The sequence below is a fragment of the Loxodonta africana genome, chromosome 5 (assembly GCF_030014295.1).
Source record: "Loxodonta africana isolate mLoxAfr1 chromosome 5, mLoxAfr1.hap2, whole genome shotgun sequence".
NCBI lineage: Eukaryota > Metazoa > Chordata > Mammalia > Proboscidea > Elephantidae > Loxodonta > Loxodonta africana.
The window spans coordinates 70,380,985-70,402,130 of record NC_087346.1 but is presented as its reverse complement, the minus strand read 5'-3'; the positions used below and the strand labels follow the sequence as shown (position 1 = coordinate 70,402,130).

At 39.2% G+C, this 21,146-nt stretch overlaps 1 protein-coding gene across 3 annotated transcripts in view; it reads right to left on the bottom strand.

Annotated features, from left to right (window-relative positions):
* Positions 1-21,146, bottom strand: part of LOC100654141 (placenta-specific gene 8 protein-like) — a 36,964-nt gene that overhangs the window by 8,458 nt on the left and 7,360 nt on the right. For 2 of the 3 annotated variants that reach the window (XM_064285647.1, XM_003414197.3), the window contains exons 2-3: positions 9,831-9,969; positions 8,439-8,563 (exon numbers count right to left, since the gene is read on the bottom strand). In XM_064285647.1, the coding sequence (XP_064141717.1) occupies positions 8,439-8,563; positions 9,831-9,939 (234 nt within the window). In that variant the 5' untranslated portion in view covers positions 9,940-9,969. Of the gene's footprint in view, positions 1-8,438; positions 8,564-9,830; positions 9,970-12,504; positions 12,617-21,146 lie in introns of those variants that run through there. The other variant, XM_064285648.1, reaches the window with a different exon arrangement.

Sequence of the window (21,146 nt, the reverse complement as noted above, 5' to 3'; positions counted from 1 at the left end):
TTTACATTCCCACCAGCAGTGTGTACATGTTCCAGTCTCTCCACAACCTCTCCAACATTTATTATTTTGTGTTTTTTGGATGAATACCAGCCTTGTTGGAGTGAGATGGAATCTCATTATAGTTTTGATTTGCATTTCTCTAACGGCTAATGATCTTGAGCATTTCCTTATGTATCTTTTAGCAGCCTGAATGTCCTCTTTAGTGAAGTGCCGGTTCATATCCTTTGCCCATTTTTTAATTGGGTTATTTTTCTTTTTGTGGTTGAGTTTTAGCAGAATCATGCAAATTTTAGAGATCAGGTGCTGATTGGAAATGTCATAGCTAAAAACTTTTTCCCAGTCCGTAGGTAGTCTTTTTACTCTTTTGGTGAAGTCTTTGGATGAGCATAGGTGTTTGATATTTAGGAGCTCCCAGTTATTTGGTTTCTCTTCGGCATTTTTAGTAATGTTTTGTATTCTGTTTATGCCATGTATTAGGGCTCCTAACATTGTCTCTATTTTTTCTTTTGTGATCTTTATTGTTTTAGACTTTATGTTTAGGTCTTTGATTCATCTGGAGTCAGTTTTTGTGCATGGTGTGAGGTATGGGCCCTGTTTCATTTTTTTGCAGATGGATATCCAGTTATGCCAACACCATTTCTTAAAAAGGTTGTCTTTTGCCCACTTAACTGACTTTAGGCCTTCGTCAAATATCAGCTACTCGTATGTGGATAGATTTATGTCTGGATTCTCAGTTCTGTTCCATCGGGTCTATGTGTCTGTTGTTGTACCAGTACCAGGCTGTTTTGACTACTGTGGTGGTATAATAGGTTCTAAAATCAGGTAAAGTGAGGCCTCCCACTTTGTTCTTCTTTTTCAGCAATGCTTTACTTATTTGGGGCCTCTTTCCTTTCCATATGAAGTTGGTGATTTGTTTCTCCATCTCATTAAAGAATATCATTGGAATTTGGATTGGAATTGCATTGTATCTGTAGATGGCTTTTGGTAGAATAGACATTTTTACAACGTTAAGTCTTCCTATCCATGAGCAAGGTATGTTTTCCCACTTATGTGGGTCTCTTTTCATTTCTTTCAATAGTGGCTTGTAGTTTTCTTTGTATAGGTCTTTCACGTCTCTGGTAAGATTTATTCCTAAGTATTTTATCTTCTTGGGAGCTACTGTAAATGGTATTGATTTGGTGATTTCCTCTTTGATGTCCTTTTTGTTGGTGTAGAGGAATCCAACTGATTTTTGTATGTTTATCTTGTATCCTGATATTCTGCTGAACTCTTTGATTAGTTTCAGTAGTTTTTTTGAGGATTTTTTAGGGTTTTCTGTGTGTAAGATCATGTCATCTGTAAATAGAGATACTTTTACTTTTTCCTTACCAATCTGGATGCCCTTTATTTCTTTATCTAGCCTAACTGCTCTGGCTAGGACCTCCAGCACTATGTTGATATTGAATAAGAGTGGTGATAAGGGGCTTCTTTGTCTGGTTCCTGTTCTCAAGGGTAATGCTTTCAGAATCTCTCCATTTAGGATGATGTTGTCTGTTGGCTTTGTATAAATGCCCTTTATTATGTTGAGGAATTTTCCTTCTATTCCTATTTTGCTGAGAGTTTTTATCATGAATGGGTGTTAAACTTTGACAAATGCCTTTTCTGCATCAATTGATAAAATCATGTGGTTCTTGTCTTTTGTTTTATTTATGTGGTGGATTACATTAATTGTTTTTCTAATGTTGAGCCATCCATTTTTTTTTTTTTAATCCCTACATACCTAGTATAAATCCCACTTGGTCATGGTGAATTATTTTTTTGATATGTTGTTGAATTCTATTGGCTAGAATTTTGTTGAGGATTTTTGAATCTATGTTCATGAGGGATATAGGTCTGTAATTTTCTTTCTCTGTAGTGTCTGTCTTTAGCTGGTTTTGGTAACAGCGATATGCTGGTTTCCTAGAATGAGTTAGGCAGTATTCCATCCTTTTCTATGCTTTGAAATACCTTTAGTAGTAGTGGTGTTAACTCTTCTCTGAACGTTTGGTAGAGCTCTGCAGTGAAGGCATCAGGGCCAGGGCTTTTTTTTTGTTGGGAGTTTTTTTGATTACTTTTTCGATCTCTTTTGTTGTTATGAGTCTATTTAGTTGTTCTACTTCTTGTCTTAGTTTAGGTAGGTAGTGTGTTTCTAGGAATTCATCAATTTCTTCTAGCTTTTCAAATTTGTTACAGTACAACTTTTTGTAGTAATCTGATATGATTTTTTAAATTTCAATTGGGTCTGTTGTGATATCGCCCATCTCGTTTCTTCTTCAGGGTTTTTGTTTCCTTTCCTATTTTTCTTTAGTTGGACTGGCCAATGTATTATCAATTTTGTTAATTTTTTCAAAGAACCAGCTTTTGGTCTTGTTAACCCTTTCAATTCTTATTCTGTTTTCTAATTCATTTAATTCTGCTCTAATTTTTATTTGTTTTCTTCTATTGCCTGTGGGTGTCTTTTGTTGCTCTCTTTCTATTTGTTCAAGTTGTAGGGATAATTCTTTGATTTTGGCCCTTTCTTCTCTTTTTATGTGTGCATTTATTGATATAAATTGGCTTCTGAGCACCGCTTTTGCTGTGTCCCAAAGGTTCTGATAGGAAGTGTTTTCATTCTCATTGGATTCTATGACTATCTTTATTCCATCCTTAATGTCTTCTATAACCCAGTCTTTTTGAGCAGGGTATTGTTCAGTTTCCAAGCGTTTGATTTCTTTTCCCTGGTTTTTCTGTTATTGATTTCTACTTTTATGGCATTATGGTCAGAGAAGATGCTTTGTAATATTTCAATGTTTTGGGTTCTGCAAAGGCTTGGTTTAAGACCTAATTTGTGGTCTATTCTAGAGAATGTTCCACATGCACTAGAAAAGAAAGTATATTTTGCAGCTGTTGGGTGGAGTGTTCTGTATATGTCTATGAGGTCAAGTTGGTTGATTGTAGCATTTAGATCTTCCATGTCTTTATTGAGCTTCTTTCTGGATGTCCTGTCCTTCACTGAAAGTGGTGTGTTGAAGTCTCCCACTTTTATTGTGGAGCTGTCTGTCTCACTTTTCAATGCTATTAGAGTTTGTTTTATGTATCTTGCAGCCCTGTCATTGGGTGTATATATTTAATATGGTTATATGTTCCTGGTAAATTGTCCCTTTAATCATTTTATAGTGTCCTTCTTTATCCTTTGTGGTGGATTTAATGTTAAAGTCTACTTTGTCAGAAATTAATATTGCCACTCCTGCTCTTTTTTGATTGTTGTTTGCTTGATATGTTTTTTTCCATTCCTTGAGTTTTAGTTTGTTTGTTTCTCTAATTCTAAGGTGTGTCTCTTGTAGGCAGCATATAGCTGGATTATGTTTTTTTATCCAATCTGCAACTCTCTGTCACTTTATTGGTGCATTTAGTCCATTTATATTCAGGGTAAATATAGATAGGTATGAGTTTAGTGTTGTCATTTTGATGTCTTTTTTTGTGTGTTGCTGACAATTTTTCCACTTACTTTTTTTGTGCTGAGAAATTTTTCTTTGTAAATTGTTTTCCCCTTTTTCACTGTAGTTGAATTTATTTTTGCTGAGTCCTTATTTTTATCTTGGTTGTTATTTTGAAGTATGGGATTGTTAGTTCTCTTTTTGGTTACCTTAATATCTACCCCTAAAAAAAAAAAAAATATTTTAGTTTATTTTTTTAAAACCTAACTTGTATCTCCCTACATCGCCTTGATTTCTTCTCCATATGGAAGATCTATGCCTCCTGTATTTAGTCCCTCTTTATTGATTCTTTTCATCTCTTACATCATGACATCAGTGATTCCCTGTTTTGAGCTTTACTTATTTTTTTATTGATCTTCTTTTATTTGTGTGGTTTCCCTATTTGTGTTGATATCTGGATGTTCTGTTCTGTGTCCTTGTGTTATATTGATATGTGATATTGATTTTCTGATCAAAGAATTTCCTTTAGTAATTCTTGTAGCTTTTTTTTTTTTTTTTTGGTTTGGTTTTTGCAGATTCTCTAAGCTTGTGTTTATCTGTAAATGACTTAATTTCTCCTCCATATTTGAGAGAGAGTTTTGCTGGAAATGTGATTCTTGGCTGGCAATTTTTTTCCTTCAAGGCTCTATATACGTCATCCCATTGCCTCCTTGCCTGCATGGTTTTTGCCGAGTAATCTGAATTTATTCTTTTTGATTCTCCTTTGTAGGAGACTTTTTGTTTATCTCTTGCTGCTTTTAAAATTTTCTCTTTATCTTTGTTTTTGGCAAGTTAGATGATAATATGTCTTGGTGATTTTCTTTTGGGATCTGCCTTGTATGGTGTTTGATGAGCATCTTGGAAGATATCCTTTCACCTTTCATGATATCAGGGAAGTTTTCTGCCAACAGATCTTCAACAATTCTCTCTATTTTCTGTTATCTCTCCCTGTTCTGGAATTCCAATCACATGCAAGTCATTCTTCTTGATAGAGTCCCACATGATACTTAGGGTCTCTTCATTTTTAAAAAATTCTTTTAAAAGATTTTTCTTCAAATACATTGGTGCCAATAGCCTTATCCTCCATCTCCCGAATTCTGCATTCCAAATTCTCAATTCTGCTCCTTTGACTTCCTGTTGCGTTGTCTAGTTCTGTAATTTTATTGTTAATCTTTTGAATTTCTGAATGCTCTGTATGGATTTTTGCAGCTTATTAAATTTTTCATTATGTTCTTGAATAATCTCTATTTTCTTCAATTGCTTTATCTGTTTGTTCCTTGGCTTTTTCTGTACATTGCCTTATTTCATTTCTGATGTCATCCCTGATGTCTTGAAGCATTCTGTATATTAGTCTTTCATATTCTACATCTGACTATTCCAGAAATATTTCCTCATCTGGGAGAGATCTTGATTCTCTGTTTTGGGGTTTTCTTAAGCAATCACGGTCTGCTTCTTTATGTGATTTGATATCGACTGCTGTCTCCGAGCCATCTGTAAGTTATTGTAATTATTTTATGTTTGCTCACTGAGTCTTATCTTCTTGTTTTGTTTTGTTTCAATATACCCAGGTGGGCTACAAGAGTGCGCTAACTTGATTGTTGGAGGCTTTGAAGCACTTGTGTCCTGTTACCAGATGGTTAGAGCTGTTACCAGGTATATAAGCGTATGAGTCCATTCACTATTCTTGAGTAGAATCAGCTTAGGTGTCCTGATGGTTGGTCGCCTAGTATGTGGTGTAGCCTCTCACCTACTATCTTAGAGGAGTAGTGGAGGTGGTTGTATGCACTGGTTTCTGGTAGCGGCAGGGGGTCACACTCCGAGGAGGGCAGGGTGCTGACAGCCTTCCCCCAAGTGCCAGTGAGGAAGGAGCATCTCTGTTCTCTAGAGTGCTCTGGTGGGTGGGCTCTGCAGCTGTACCTTAGGTACCCAGTGCTTGTGCCTGTAAAGACTGGTAGGCACCACTATCCTCAGTTCCCTTTCGTGGGTGGCTAGGTGGTGTGGATGGAGCCTCGGCCCTCAGCTTTCTGCTGTGGGTAGGTGAGGACTCTGTTTAATTGGTAGAGCAGTATCAGACTTCCAAAACCTGCCTCTCCACTGCTCAGCTGAAACAATTACAGTCAGAACTCTAACAGAATTGCCCTTGTGTTATAATAGCCACCTGGTCCCAAGTAGGGGAGAAAGCCAAAGACTGTGCATCTCTCATGCCTGGCCTGGAGCTGCTTCTGTTCTGATCTTCCAGTTTAGGGAATTCAGGAAAGGATTTTCCCCCGATTGTTAATTGTTGCTTTTCCAGGCCAGGAGAATGGGTTAAAAAAAAGCAGTGCACTTCTATCTCTGGCCCAGGGAATTCAAATGTTAATGAAGCCGGCTGGGGCAGGGAGGGGAGGGATTAGGTAGATAGGAGAGAGTAAATGCAGGCAAAATAGACAAAATCACTTATCTTGTGTAGGAAGGGCTGTTTTATCTGAGATTCCAGAGGAGTGTGTAGCCTGTGTGCCCTGGCTGGGCCCCCACCGAGATTGCCCCCAGGGATTAGGGCTGCATCCCATGCATGCCTTATCTCAGGAAGCCAGCATCAGCCCCACCACACTGGCACCAAAGCACAGCACCAAGGGATCAGGGCTAGGGCATTGCATGGTGGGCTCCAGACCTAGTCACTGCTTCTGCACAATCTCTCACTCCCCTGTCACTCAGGTCAATTTCTTAGTTCTATGTTTGATGGTCAGGGTTTGTAGATTGTCATGTATGTAATTGATTCACTTGTTTTTTCGAGTCTTTGTTGCAAGAGGGTTTGGCGGAAGCTTCTGCCTAGTCAGCCATCTTGGTCCCGCCTTCCTTTAAATTTTTATTGGCTTTTTAAATTTATATTTATCTATCAATGTTAGACAAAGTAAGGTCTTTAGAATGCTTTTATTTCTTCCTCTGCCTTCCAATCTCCCAAATTTTCTTAAAACCAGCTGAAGTTTTATCTGCAGATTGATACTAGGTTTCAAACCCAAAAGGAGCATTTAAAATATTGATTATGTACTGAGGCTTTAAAAAACGTGATAACTTTCATTTTAAATAATAATATCATAATGTTCCCACAAATCACTGACAACCCTGTAAAACAACAAAAGAAATGTACAGATAATTTACATTAGCAACACAACAGGACAATGAGTTTTCAAAAAGTTGCTTGACATAACTAATAAAAATTAAAAAAAACAAAAACAATGAAATTGTTTCTTCTTCAATTGGCAAAATGATATTATCCAATATTGACACACTTATATATTGTTAATGGATTATAAGCTGATAACTTATTCTCTTCTTTTGAGGGCATTTTGGCAGTATCTATCAAAATTTCCAATTTGCATACCCTGTGATCTGTCAATCTAATATCTAGATAACTACTCTACAGAAATGCAATGCACATGTGTAATCACTAAGGTACAACTGTTTACACTGCAACTTTATTTAGCCTTTCAAAAAAGTAAAATTCTTAAGTAAATTATCCATATGATGAAATTATTCAGACATTAAAAAGAATCAGTATTACTGACATGAAAAGAGTCTACCATATATTAAGAGGAAAAAAAAAGTTACATTGTAGTATGACCTCATTTTTAGATAAAAACAAAAGAAATTCTTCAAACCCCAGACTTTATATACCTATATCTGTAGGAAGATCTACAGATAACCTATATTTTTGTGCCTATAGGCATAGGAAAAAAAGGAAATGATGCACACCAAATTATTAGTAGTGTTTATCATTGGGAAGTGGAATTAGATGTAGACAGGTTAGATTTTTCACTTTGTATACTTCTGTGTGAATACATCAATATTATGTGTACCAGTATTATTCTGTTGTAATTAAAACACAAATAAAGATTTTTAAATGAAAATAAGATAAATTCAGTTGAATAAAATATGTTGTACCTAAAAAATTCTGCATATACGTTTTTTCCTCTACTACATAATATAAAGCTTATGGTGTAATGGATGGTGTAAATACAGTAAGTTAGAGTGAAAACTGACTCTCTCTACTCCCACTGTATATCTTTGGGAAAAATATTCCACCTCTTAAAACCTTAATGTCTTTGTCTGTAAAATACGGTGAACATGAAACAGGCTGCACAGCCATATCTTAAACAGTACCTGAGCCAATTTTTTTTTCCTTCTTCTTTCTTCTTTCTCTCCTTTCCCTCCCCTAGCCCATCCCTGCCCCCAAGTAAGCCCCTGATGTTAGCTCCCCAAATGGTTAAGTGTTAACCAATGTTTCCTCTAAGACTGTGGAAAACAAGTGGTATTGATCTAATCCTGTCAAATAAGACAAAGGATGGCACCAGCTACCCCTTGAGCTGATGGGATAATGGCAGGACAAGATCAACATGTTTGAGATACGACCACCAAAATCAAACAGAACAAAGAAAGCGCACATTCCACAAGTCCCTAAAACTTATGGCCCCTTTTCCCTTAAAAACCTGAACCCATCGGTAGTCTGGTGAGACAGACGACTTTAGGAGGAGATCATTCCCCTCTGTCTCCATATACCAGTATATCTAATAAAACTCTTGCTCCCCACCTCACCCCTGTCTCAAGAATTGACTATTTGTGGCAGGCGGCTCTAACTCGCGAAATTGTGGTAACAAACATGCCCATTTTTTAAGGATGGTGTGAGGACTAAGAGAGGCAACATGAACTTCATGCAGGGCATGATAGGTTCTGAATACTTGTCTTCCATTGTATGACATACATTGTAAATATGAGAATTGCTTATATTCTAGGGTTTTCAACAGAAACCTAGAAGGACATAGTATAGCCAGAGGGTCTGTTGCTATAACAACTGAATAAAAGGTTGAACGTTCTAGGAAATACCAATCAAACTCAAATGAAGGACACTATCAAGTGACCTCCATATTTATAACAGCTATTTTGAATGTGGTTGCATATTTGAATGCTACAATGTTGGAAGTGACTCACAGGGATGCCATATCGAGTCCGGTAGAGGGTCCTCATTGCAACACTTGTTCCACACAGACAGCATTCATTCATGTCACCTGCAACTTGACATGCAAGGCACGTGAGGCAAAATGTGCCACAAAGACCTGGACACATGAAAAAAAAGGGTACAAGTTACTCCACTCTGCCTCCATCGCAGCTAAGAGTTAGTTTGCTTTATGAACGGCAATCCAAATCATCAGGTCTTTGACACATAACCTACTACCAAGTCCATCTTTCACTGTTTTCATTCAGCTTTGCATCAGCTTTCTCCTTCTCCCCACCAAATTGTTTTAGGAATGAATTAACCTTGGAAAGCATGTCATTCTTTTCATAGCACTGCCTTCATCCATCAATTAAATGATTTACTGAACCCTGACCATGTTCCAGACATTATCCTAGGTAATGAAAACACCCTTGCCTGAAAGCTAGTAGGAAGGGACAGGTAACATGAAAAGTTATCTAACAGACACCTGCCCAAGATGCCAAGCGGTCATGCACAGAATAGGGCCTCCAAGGCTCTGACTACGACCTGTTGCTTGAGCTGAAGATTGAAGGATGATTAGGCATTTTACAGGTGGACTAAAGGAAAAAGAGCCTCTGTGTGATAGATTGACAAGTTTGGGCAATGGCTAGTGTTCAGTAGGGCTGGAGCCCTTGGATGGGACAGAGGTGAAGCTTCTCTATCTTTTGGAAGAGTTTAAACTGTATCGGTGTCAATTCCTTGCTACATGTTTGGTAGAATTCCCCAGTGAAGCCACCTTGTCCAGGCACTTTTTTGTTGAGATGTTTTTGGTCGCTGATTTGGTCTCTTGTTATGATTCTGTCGAGATTTTCTATTTCCTCTTGAGTCACTTTGGGTAATGCCTTTAGAATTTTGTGTCCTCAGGTGTGTAAAAAAGCTCAAACATGTAAATTCAAATATTTTTTTCTCTAAGCTCATGCTGAAACCATGGAGGAAATTCTTCCCTGTGTACTTGGTGCAATGTAACTAAAAAGTAATGAGTTTAGTTTATGTGTAACAAGAACTGTCTTATTTAAAACATTAAAAAAAAATTAAATCAAAGTTCAAATGTCTATTAATTTAATTTAAGGCATATTTATAAACATATTTACAAGTCTTGTCTGTTAGAATCAATCAACTCTTTCACTATCATCTCAACTATATAACAGTTAATTTTGGAGTAAGACTGTTCTTTGAAGGATTGGCAAAAATTAAGTTAAAATCAGTACAGTACAGTAATAGCCTCATTTGTTAAAGATACCATTGCTAGTGCCTACTTTACTACACCATAAGGGGGGCATGGGGAAAGGACTTGGCCATTGTTATTTCCCTGAATGGCAGTTATGAGGGAACGTTTCCCATGCACTTACAGACTTCGCAGTCGGTGAAGCAATCACACAGGCCAGTGTGCCAGTTGGAGGTTTGGGCTGGAGGACCACACCCAGGCTGAGTCACAACGACCACTGATGGAGCTTGCATTTTTGATGCAGAGTCTTAAAAGACTATGGTCTGAAAAGGAAAAAAGTTTGTATAAGTAACTTTTAGGTTGCTCCTGAAAGTTTTTGACTAACGGTTTTTGGCTTGTTACTGGCCCTTAGTAGAGACTGAATGCTTAACTATGGGCCACGAAGTTACCATGCGGCCCAAGCTGCCCATCATGAACTTGGTGCTGTCTGGCCTACAGAGTCATAAAGTTGGACTTGCACAGCAGTACACCATCGTTAAATGGAAGTGGTATGTATGAGATTGGCCCAAGCAGAACCTGAAGGCACAAGTAAGTTGCATGAGGAAGTGGCCCAAATGCCCATGGTCTTCACTCCGGTCACATTACCTTCCATCTCCCAGTCTGCACCTATGGCCTCATGGGGAGTTCCTTACGATCAGTTGACTGAGGAAGTGAAAACTCGTGCCTGGTTTACAGATGGTTCTGTGTGCTATGCAGGCACCACTTGAAAGTAGATAGCGGCAGCACTGCAGTCCCTTTCTGGGACCTCCCTGAAGGACAGTGGTGAAGTGAAATCCTCCAAATGGGCAGAACTTCGAGCAGCGCAGCTGGTTGTTCACTTTGCTTGGAAGGAGAAATGGCCAGATGCACAATTGTATACTGATTCATGGGCTGTGGCCAATGGTTTGGCTAGATGGTCAGGGACTTGGAAGGAGCATGATTGGAAAATTGGAGACAAGGAAGTATGGGGGAAAGATATGTGGATGGACCTCTCTCACCAGGCCAAAGAAGTGAAGTTATTTGTGTCCCATGTGAATGCTTATCAAAGAGTGACCTCAGCAGAGGGAGATTTTAATAATCAAGTGTGTAGAATGATGCATTCTGTGGAAACCTGTCAGCCTCTTTCCTCAGCCACTCTTGTCATTGCTCAATGGGCTCATGAATAAAGTGGCCATGGTGGCAGTGATGGAGGTTATGCATGGGCCCAGCAACATGGACTTCCACGCACCAAGACTGACTTGGCTACAGCCACTGCTAAGTGTCCAATCTGCCAGCAGCAGAGACCAACACTGAGTCCCTAATACAGCACCATCCCCTAAAGTAATCAGCTAGCAACCTAGCAGCAAGTTGATTACATTGGACCACTTCTATCATGGAAAGGGTAGTGTTTTGTTCTTACTGGGGTAGACACTTGCTCTGGATATGGATTTGCCTTCTGTGCCCGCAATGCTTCTGCCAAAACTCCATTCGTGAACTGACAGAATGATTTTTCATCCACCATCGTGATATCCCACACAGCATAACCTTGGAGGAAGGGACTCACTTCACAGCAAATAAAGTGTGGCAATATGCCCATGCTCACGGAATTCACTGATCTTACCATGTCCCCCATCATCCTGAGGCAGCTGGTTTGATAGAATGATGGAATGGCCTTCTAAAGATACAATTACGGTGCCAGCTAGATGGCAATACCTTGCAGGGTTGGGGCAGTGTTCTCCAGGAGGCTGTATAAGCTCTAAACAAGCGTCCAATATATGGTGCTGCTTCTCCTATAGCCGAGATTCATGGTCCCAGGAATTAAGGGGTGAAAATGAGAGTGACACCACTCACTATTACCCCTAGTGACTCACTGCAAAAGTTTTGCATCCTGTCCCCACGGCCTTATGCTCTGTGGGCCTTGAGGTCTTAGCTCCAGAAGGAGAAATTCCCCCACCTGGAGACACATCACTAATTCCATTGAACTGGAAGCTACGAATGCCAGCTGGTCACTTTGGGATCATTATGCCTCTGAATCAACAGGCAAAAAGGAGTTCCTATATTGGTTGATGTGATTCATCCTGATTACCAAGAGGACACTGGATTGATATTAGATAATGGAGGTAAAGAAGGGTATGGATGGAATGCAGGAGATCCTTTAGGGTGTCTCTTCCTGGTACTATGTCCTCCGGTAAAAGTCAACGGACCACTACAGCAACACAATTTTGACATGATTACGAATGGCCCAGACCCTTGAGAAATGAGGGTTTGGTCACCGAATCAGGCAAAGAACCACAATCAGCTGAGGTGCTTTCTGAGGGCAAAGGGAATACAGAATGGGTAGTGAAAGAAGGTAGTTTTAAACACCAGTTATGACCATGAACTAGTTACAGAAACTAGAACTGTAATTGTTATGAGTATTTCTGTTTGTATGTGTACATCAAATATTTTTGTTTCCGTCCTTCAGAAAATATTCGGTTGTATGTGCATTAGGTGTTTCTTGTTAGGAGCAAGTGTGACTTTATAATAGTCCTTATTCAGAGATCGTGTATGGTTTAAGGAGATGTGTACAGGTGTCAAGTTGACAAGGGGTGTAATGTGATCATTAAGGTTGTGTGTCAACTTGGCTAGTCCGGGATTCTCAGTGGTTTGGCAGTTATAAAGTAGTTTGGCAGTCGTATGATGATGTGATCACTTTCATGATGAGATTTGATATAATGCGATCACCTCCATGATGGGATCTGGTGCGAGTAGCCAATCAGTTGATAGAGTGTTTCTTTGGGGCTGTGGCCTTCATCGAATATAAGTGGACTCTCTGTCAAGGCTCGTGGGCTTTTGCTTACTCTGTGTCCTGCAGCTGGCTCCTGTTCATCTGATCTCTGGTTCTTGGGACTTGAGTTAGCAGTTTATATGCCCTCTAGCGTGCTGATCCTGGGATTTGTCCATCTTTGCAGCCTGTGGGCAAGAGCCGTGCTGTCTGACCTCTCAATCTTGAGTTCGCCAGTCCCTATGGCTACACGAATTGGTAGAAGCCTCTATCTTGACCCACAGGATTGGGCCATTCCAGTCTCTACAGCCATGTGAGCCATTTTCTTAATATAAATCTCTCTCTATATATTTATACGCTTTACTGGTTTTGCTTCTCCAGAGAATCCAGCCTAAGACAGACAGATAGCCAATATTTACACAAGATCAAAAAACAAATTACCACTCTGTGATAGTGGTTGGAAGTAGGGAATTATAGAAAACTGGATTCCCTGTAATTGCACCAACACCTGGGTGGCAAAAATGATTAAATGCTTGACTACTAAGTGAAAGGTTGGCAGTTCAAACTCACCCAGAGAAGCCTCTGAAGATAGACCTGGATACCTGCCTCTGAGAGGTCACAGCCTTCAAAACCCTATGGAGCAATTCTAGCCTGCACATATGGGGTCACCATGAGTTGGAATAGACTAGGGAAACTAACAACAATGAGGATTTTGTGCACATTCACCCCGTTTCTCCTTGTTTATGCTCCCTTTTGTTTTGGACAAGTTTTTGTTCAGCGCTGTTCCCCAATCTCCCTGTGTCCATGCTGGTCCTTCACTTCAGATTTACTCAGTGCCTGTACCCCTTTGTCAGTACTGGCTTGACAGCCCCGGGCCACATGATAGGGAGAAATCCAGCAGTATGTTCCAGGGAAGTTTATTATGAAGTAAATTTTATTAGGTTAGTCCTAATTCATCTCCATCATGAGAGGCAGTGTGGGGTTATGGGACATAGATTAGATTTGGAGTGAGAAAAATCTATGCTCAAATTCTGGTTTCCTAAACCATGTGATCTTGGAATAGTCTCATAACAGCTAGTCATTTAAATTTCCATTTGCTAATCTAAAATGGAAATTGTTTCTGACCTACCCACTCACCCGCTCAATGAGAGGATTAAATGAGACAAAGCTTGTGAACAATAAAGAATCAAACAAATTATAAGAAAGGCTATAGTATACAAAAATACAGGAAGAAAATGTCTTTTGATATTTTTCATAAATATTTATTGACAATAACTCAGCTAACAGTCATTGAGGTTCTACCCTATGTCAGGCTTATACTAGACCCACATTGTCCACTTAATCTTCCTAACTACCCTGTACAGTAGGAATTATTATTTTTACTGAGTAGGTAAGGATGTGGAGGCTCAATCTGATGAAGAAAATGTTTGTAATGGATTATAACCCTTAGAATAAAATACCTATAACTTCCCATTAGCTAATGCTATCATGAAGTCATATATAAAATAACAATTCATGATTTCATACTCATATAAGCAAATGAATAAATGCAAAAATAGCAGAGGAGAGACAGTATTTAATTATGATAGTATTCCAATTAATGAATGTAGAAGGAATGATGAAAATAATAGGTCACCAATTGGCAAGAACACTTAATTGTGCTAATGGGGAACCTTTACATAGAACAAGAGACAGTTGTTTGGACAGAACAAGGGGATACTGATTGGTTTAAAGTCAGGAAAGGTGTTTGTCAGGGTTGTATTCTTTCACCACACATATTCAATCTGTATGCTGAGCAAATAATCCAAGAAGTTGGACTATATGAAGAAGAAGGGGGTATCAGGATTGGAGGAAGACTCATTAACAACCTGCATTATGCAGATGACACAACCTTGCTTGCTGAAAGTGAAGAGGACTTGAAGCACTTACTAATGAAGACCAAAGACCACAGCCTTCAGTATGGTTTGTACCTCAACATAAAGAAAACAAAAATCCTCACAACTGGACCAATGAGCAACATCATAATAAACAGAGAAAAGATTGAAGTTGTCAAAGATTTCATTTTACTTGGATCTACAATCAACAGCCATGGAAGCAGCAGTGAAGAAATCAAAAGATGCATTGCATTGGGTAAGTTTGCTGCAAAGAACCTCTTCAAAGTGTTGAAAAGCAAAGATGTCACCTTGGATACTGAGGTGCACCTTATGGTATTCTCAATCGCATCATTTGCATGGGAAAGCTAGGCAATGAATAAAGAAGACCACAGAAGAATTGACACCTTTGAATTTTGGTGTTGGCAAAGAATATTGAATATGCCATAGACTGCCAAAAGAAGGAACAAATCTGTCTTAGAAGAAGTACAACCAGAAGCCTCCTTAGAAGCAAGGTGAGACTGCATCTTACATGCTTTGGACATGTTGTCAGGAGGGATCAGTCCCTGGAGAAGGCCTTCATGCTTGGCAGAGTACAGGGTCAGTGGAAAAGAGGAAGACCCTCAAAAGGCTGGATTGACACAGTGGCTGCAACAACAAGCTCAAGCATAACAACGATTGTAAGGATGGCGAAGGACCGGGCAGTGTTTTGTTCTGTTGTGCATAGGGTTGCTATGAGTTGGAACCGACTCGACAGCACCTACCAACAACCACGACACTTGGCAAGCACGATAGTAATAGCTATTGTAATCAAGATTTTGGGTGGATGTCAAAATGAGTAGCCTTTGAAGGTACAGTAAGAAACAAGATATTTATGTGGCCTCAAACTGTCTTCCCACAAGGTACTTATCACAGAGAGGAAAATGACAATTTTACAGTGGAAAAACCTGGCAGAAACTATCTGAACCAACTGTTTAAAGGTAATATTACCAGTTGCATGACATGGTGAATGTAATTAATGTCACCGATTTGTACACAGAAAAGATGTACAAATTCACCCTCTATTGTGATCCCTGGCAGAGCGGTCAGTGGTGGTAGCCAGGCACCATCTAGTTTTTGTGTATGGTGTGATGCATGGGTCCTGTTCCATTTTTTTGCAGATGAACATCCAGTTTTGTCAGCAGCATTTGTTAATAAGATTGCATTGTCCCCATTTGATGGACTTTGGGCCCTTGTCGAGATCAGGTGACCACAGGTGGATGGATTTACATCTGGGTTCTCAATTCTGTTCCATTGGTCAGTGTATCTGTTGTACAGGTACCAGGCTGTTTTGACTACCGAGCTGTATAGTAGGCTCCGAGGTCAAGTAGTACAAATCCTCCTACTTTATTCTTCTTCTTCAATGCGCTTTACTTCCTTATTTGAGGTCTCTTCCCTTTCCATGGAAACCCTAGTGGCGTAGTGGTTAGGTGCTATGGCTGCTAACCAAGAGGTCGGCAGTTCAAATCCGCCAGGCGCTCCTTGGAAACTCTATTGGGCAGTTCTACTCTGTCCTATAGGGTTGCTATGAGTCGGAATTGACTTGACGGCAGTGGGTTTGGTTTGGCTTTTGGTTCCCTTTCCATAAAAAAGTTAATGATTAGTTTTGCCATCTCTTTAAAGAATGTTGTTTATATTTGCATCAGGATTGTATTGTGTTTGTAAATTGCTTTGGGTAGAATTGTCCTTTTCACAAGGTTGATTCTACCTATTGATGAGCATGGTATGTTTTTGCATTTATGTAGATCACTTTTGGTTTCTTACAGTAGTGTTTTGTAGTTTTCTTCATTTAGTTCTTTTACATCCCTGATTAGATTTATTCCTAAGTATTTTGTTTTTTAAGAGCTATTATAAATGGTAGTTTTTCTGATTTCCTTTTTGTCATTCTTTTTATTGGCGTATAGGAATCCAACTGATTTTTGTATGTTTCTCTTGTATCCTGCAACTCTGTGGAATATTTCTATTAGTTTCAGTAGTTTTCTTGCAGAGTTTTTTGGGTTTTCTATGTAGAATATCACATCATCCACAAGAAGGGACAGGTTTACTTTTTCCTTGCCAATTTGGATGCCTTTTATTTCTTTTTTATGCCTTATTGCTCTAGCTAGGACTTCCAGCATAATGTTAAATAGGAGCGGTGATAAAGGGCATCCTTGCCTTGTTCCTGTTCTCCAGGGAAATGTTTTCAGCCTCTCTCCATTATGAATGACATTGGCTGTTGGTTTTGTATAGATGCCTTTTATTATGTTGAGAAATTTCCCTTCTATATCTATTTTATTGAGAGTTTTTCTTAGGAAAGAGTGTTACCTTTTCTGAGTCGATTGAGATGATCATGTGATTCTTTTCTTTTATGGGCATGGTAGATTTCTTTGATTGACTGTCTAACGTTGAACCATCCTTGCATACCTAGTATGAAACCTACTTAGTTGCATTCTATTATTTTTTCGATATGATGCTGAATTCTATTGGCTAGAATTTTGTTGAGAATTTTTGCATCTATATTCTTGAGAGATACTGGCCTCTAATTTTCTTTTTTTCTGGTGTCTTTGCCTGGTATTGGTATCAGGGTTATGCTGGCTTCATAGAGTGAATTCAGAAGTATCCTTTCCTTTTCTATGTTCTGAAATAGTTTGAGTAGTACTGGTATAATCTCTTCTCTGAATGTTTGGTAGAATTCTCCAGTGAAGCCATCTGGGGCAGAGGTTTTTCTTTGGGGGAGGGGTTTATTACTTTTTCAATCTCTTCTCTTGTTATGGGTCTGTTCTTATTTTCAATATCACTTTGTGTTAGTTTGGTTAGGTGGTATGTTTCTAGAAATTAGTCCATTTCCTCTAGGTTTTTGAATTTGTCAGAGTATAGTTTTTCATAATATTCTGTTGTGATCCTTTTTATTTCAGTTGGGTCTGTTGTAATGTCCCCGGGTTTCATTTCTTATTTGGGCTATTTAGATCCTTTTTTGTTTTTCTTTTGTCGATTTGGCCAGTGCTTTGTCAATTTTGTTGATCCTTTATCATGTGCCTCAGTATTATCACACAGTGCAGGGAATAACTTCGCTTCTGTGTCATGGTTGTCAAAAATGCATACCTTAATCTCATCATGCGAAAGCATCAGACAAACATAAATTGAGGGATATTTTGCAAAATAACTGATCAATCCTCTTCAAAGGTGTCAAGATCATGAAAGACAAATAAAGACTGAAAAAAACCTTCCAGACTAGATGAGACTAAGAAGACAGGACAACCAAATACAACATGGGATCCTGAATTGGATCCTGGAACTCAAAAAAGGACTGTCAGTGCTCTCCAGCCTGAAATTGTCAAAGTCTCACATGTAGTTGAGGAAGTCAGGTTTATTAATCACTGTAGCAAGGGAAAGGACCCCTGGTGGTGCAGTGGTTAAGTGCCCTGCTGCTAACCATAGTTTGGCAGTTTGAACCCACCAGCCACTCCATGAAAAAAGATGTGGCATTTGCTTCCATAAAGATTACAGTCCAGAAAACCCCATGGGGCAGTTTTAATCTGTCTCATAGTGTTGCTGAGTCAGAATTGGTTTGGTAGCAAGGGAGAAAGAAGCATGCCATAAGGAAATGTGGGGTGTCTCAGGAAGAGGGTGTTAGAAAGGAATTATTAGAGAATTTAGGCTTTGGTTGGGTAATTTGGAGTAGGGTGCAAGGGAGTGGAGGTGCTGTCAGAAGGTAGGGACGATTCTATGATTGAGTATTGTACCAAATCTTTTCTACAGGGAGGGAAGATTCAGTAAGCTGTAACAGGTAAAGAAGCAGCACTCACTAACTTGAGCCAGGAAAAGGGGATATTTGGTATTTTGTGGCTTGGAGAATGCTTAAGGTTTATGTGTTTTCAGATATGATTATGGAGTCCTCTTGTTTTTTTTACGATTGATTATGGTCACAGACAAGCCTTGTATGATATTGGTACTCTGAAAAACTGTTTATGTGCAAGAGCAGAACACCAAAACTTGTGTTAGTACCATGGGTTCCTGATCATATGCTACCTCCTGAAATGGTTGACAGTAGACCAATTCTTTTTGGTATAATGGCTTGAGTATTCCTTTAGTCTTCTTTTGATGTTTCCTGTGTCATTTAAGATTTTCCTGTAGAATCCTTCAATATTGCAATTCGAGGCTTGATTTTTTTCTTCAGCTCTTTCAGTTTGAGAAATTCTGAGAGTGTTCTTCCCTTTTGGTTTTCTATCTCCAGCTCTTTGCACACATCAGTGTAATCCTTTGTCTTCTCTAGCTAGTCGCCCTTCGAAATCTTCTATTCAGTTCTTTTACTCAAACATTTTTTCCTTTTGCTTTAGCTACTCGACTTGCAAGAGCAAGTTTTAGAGTTTCTTCTGACATTCATTTGTTCTTTTCTTTCTTTCCAGTCTTTTTAATGACCTCTTGCTTTCTTCATGTGTGATGTCTCTGATGTCATTCCACAACTTGTCTGGTCTTCAGTCATTAGTGTTCAACGTGTCAAATTCGTTCCTGAGATGGTCTCTAAATGCAAGTGGGATATACTCAAGATCGTACTTTGGCTCTTATGGATTGTTCTAATTTTCTTCAGCTTCACCTTGAACTTGCATATAAGCAATTGATGGTCTGTTCTGCAGTCAGCCCCTGGACTTGTTCTGACTGATGATATTGAGCTTTTCCATCATCTGTTTCTACAGATGTAGTCGATTTGATTCCTGTGCATTCCATCTGGCGAGGTCCACGTATATAGTTGCAGTTAAGGTGGTGGAAAAAAGAATTTGTAATGAAGAAGTCATTGGTCTTGGAAGATTCTACTATGTGACCTCTGGCAACATTTCTATCGCCAAGGCCTTATTTCCCAACTTCTGACCCTTCTTCTTTGTTTCCAACTTTTGGATTCCAATCGCCAGTAATTATTAGTGCATCCTGATAGCATGTTTGATCCATTTCAGACTGCAAAAATTGGTAAAAATCTCCAATTCCTTCTTCTTTGGCCTTAGTGGTTGGTGCATAAATTTAAGTAATAGCCATATTAACTGGTCTTCCTTGTAGACTGAAGGAAGACGTCCAAGCTGCATTGAAGGAACTCGCCAAAAACAATGTTCTGGGAATTGATGGAGTATCAATTAAGATTTTTTGACAAATGGATGCAGTGCTGGAAGTGCTCACTCATCTGTGCCAAGAAATTTGGAAGACTGCTACCTGGCCAACTGACTGGAAGAGATCCATATTTATTCTTATTCCCAAGAAAGGTGATCCAACTGACAGTGAAAATTATCGAACAATATCATTAATATCACACACAAGTAGCATTTTCCTGAAGATCATTCATAAGAGGCTGCAGCAGTACGTTGACAAGTAACTGCCAGAAATTCAAGCCGAATTCAGAAGAGGATGCAGAACCAGTGATGTTATTGCTGATACCAGATAACGCCTGGCTGAAAGCAGAGAATACCAGAAAGATGTATGTCTGTGTTTTATTGACTGTGTGGATCATAACAAATTATGGATAACATTTCGAAGAATAGGAATTCCAGAACTCTTCATTGTGCTCATTAGGAATCTGTACATAGATCAAGTGGCAGTTGTTCAACAAGGGGACACTGCGTGGTTTAAAGTCAGGAAAGGTATGTGTCAGGGTTGTATCTTTTCACCACACCTGTTCGACCTGTATGCTGAGCAAATAATCTGAGAAGCTGGGCTCTGTGAAGAAGAACAGGGCATCCAATTGGAGGAAGATGCATTAACAACCTGCCTTATGCCGATGATACCATCTTGCTTGCTGAAAGTGAAGAGGACTTGAAGCCCTTAAGGATGAAAATCGAAGTCCACAGCCTTCAGTATGGATTACACCTCAACATAAAGAAAACAAAAATCCTCACAACTGGATCAATAAGCAACATCATGATAAACGGGAAAAAGTCTGAAGTTGTCAAGGATTTTATTTTAGTTGGATCCACAATCAACACCCATGAAAGCAGCAGTCAGGAAATCAAAAGATGCATTGCATTGGGCAAATCTGCTGCAAAGGTCCTCTTTAAAGTGTTGAAAAGCAAAGATGTCACCTTGAAGACTAAGGTAGGCCTGGTCCAAGCCATGGTGTTTTAAATCACCTTATATGCATGCAAGAACAGGACAATGAGTAAGGAGGCCGAAGAAGAATTGATGCCTTTGAATTGTGGTGCTGGCGAAGAATATTGAATATACCACGGACTGCCAAGAGAACGAACAAATCTGTCTTGGAAGAAGTACATTCGGAATGCTCCTTAGAAGCAAGGATAGCAAGACTACATCTCACATACTTTGGACATGTTATCAGGAGGGATCAGTCCATGGAGCAGGACGTCATGCTTGGTAAAGTAGAGGGTCAGTGAAAAAGAGGAAGACCCTCAATGAGTGGCTGCAACAATGGGCTCAAGCATAACAATGATTGTGAGGATGGCACAGGACCGGGCAGTGTTTCATTCTGTTGTACATAGGGTGGCTAGGAATTGGAATCAGCTAGACGGCCCCTAACAAGAACAACAACATGTTAGTGCCAGAGCAGTTTGCACCAAAGACTTGCTGGTAACACCAAGTCAGCTCCTGGATGGCGGGGTTGCTTTTCTCTTTCTCAGGACATTAGTGGGGCAATTGGTGAAATTCAAATATAATCTGTAGGGTAATTATTGAACCCACATTAGATGTATTAATGTATATATTGTTAATAGTATAGTACCAACAGTAATTTCCTGTTTTTGATATTTGCACTATTTGGTCATGTAAAGCGTTAAGATTCCTGAAAACTGGGTGAAGACTAAATGGGAACTCTGTGTGCTATTTTTTTTACAAC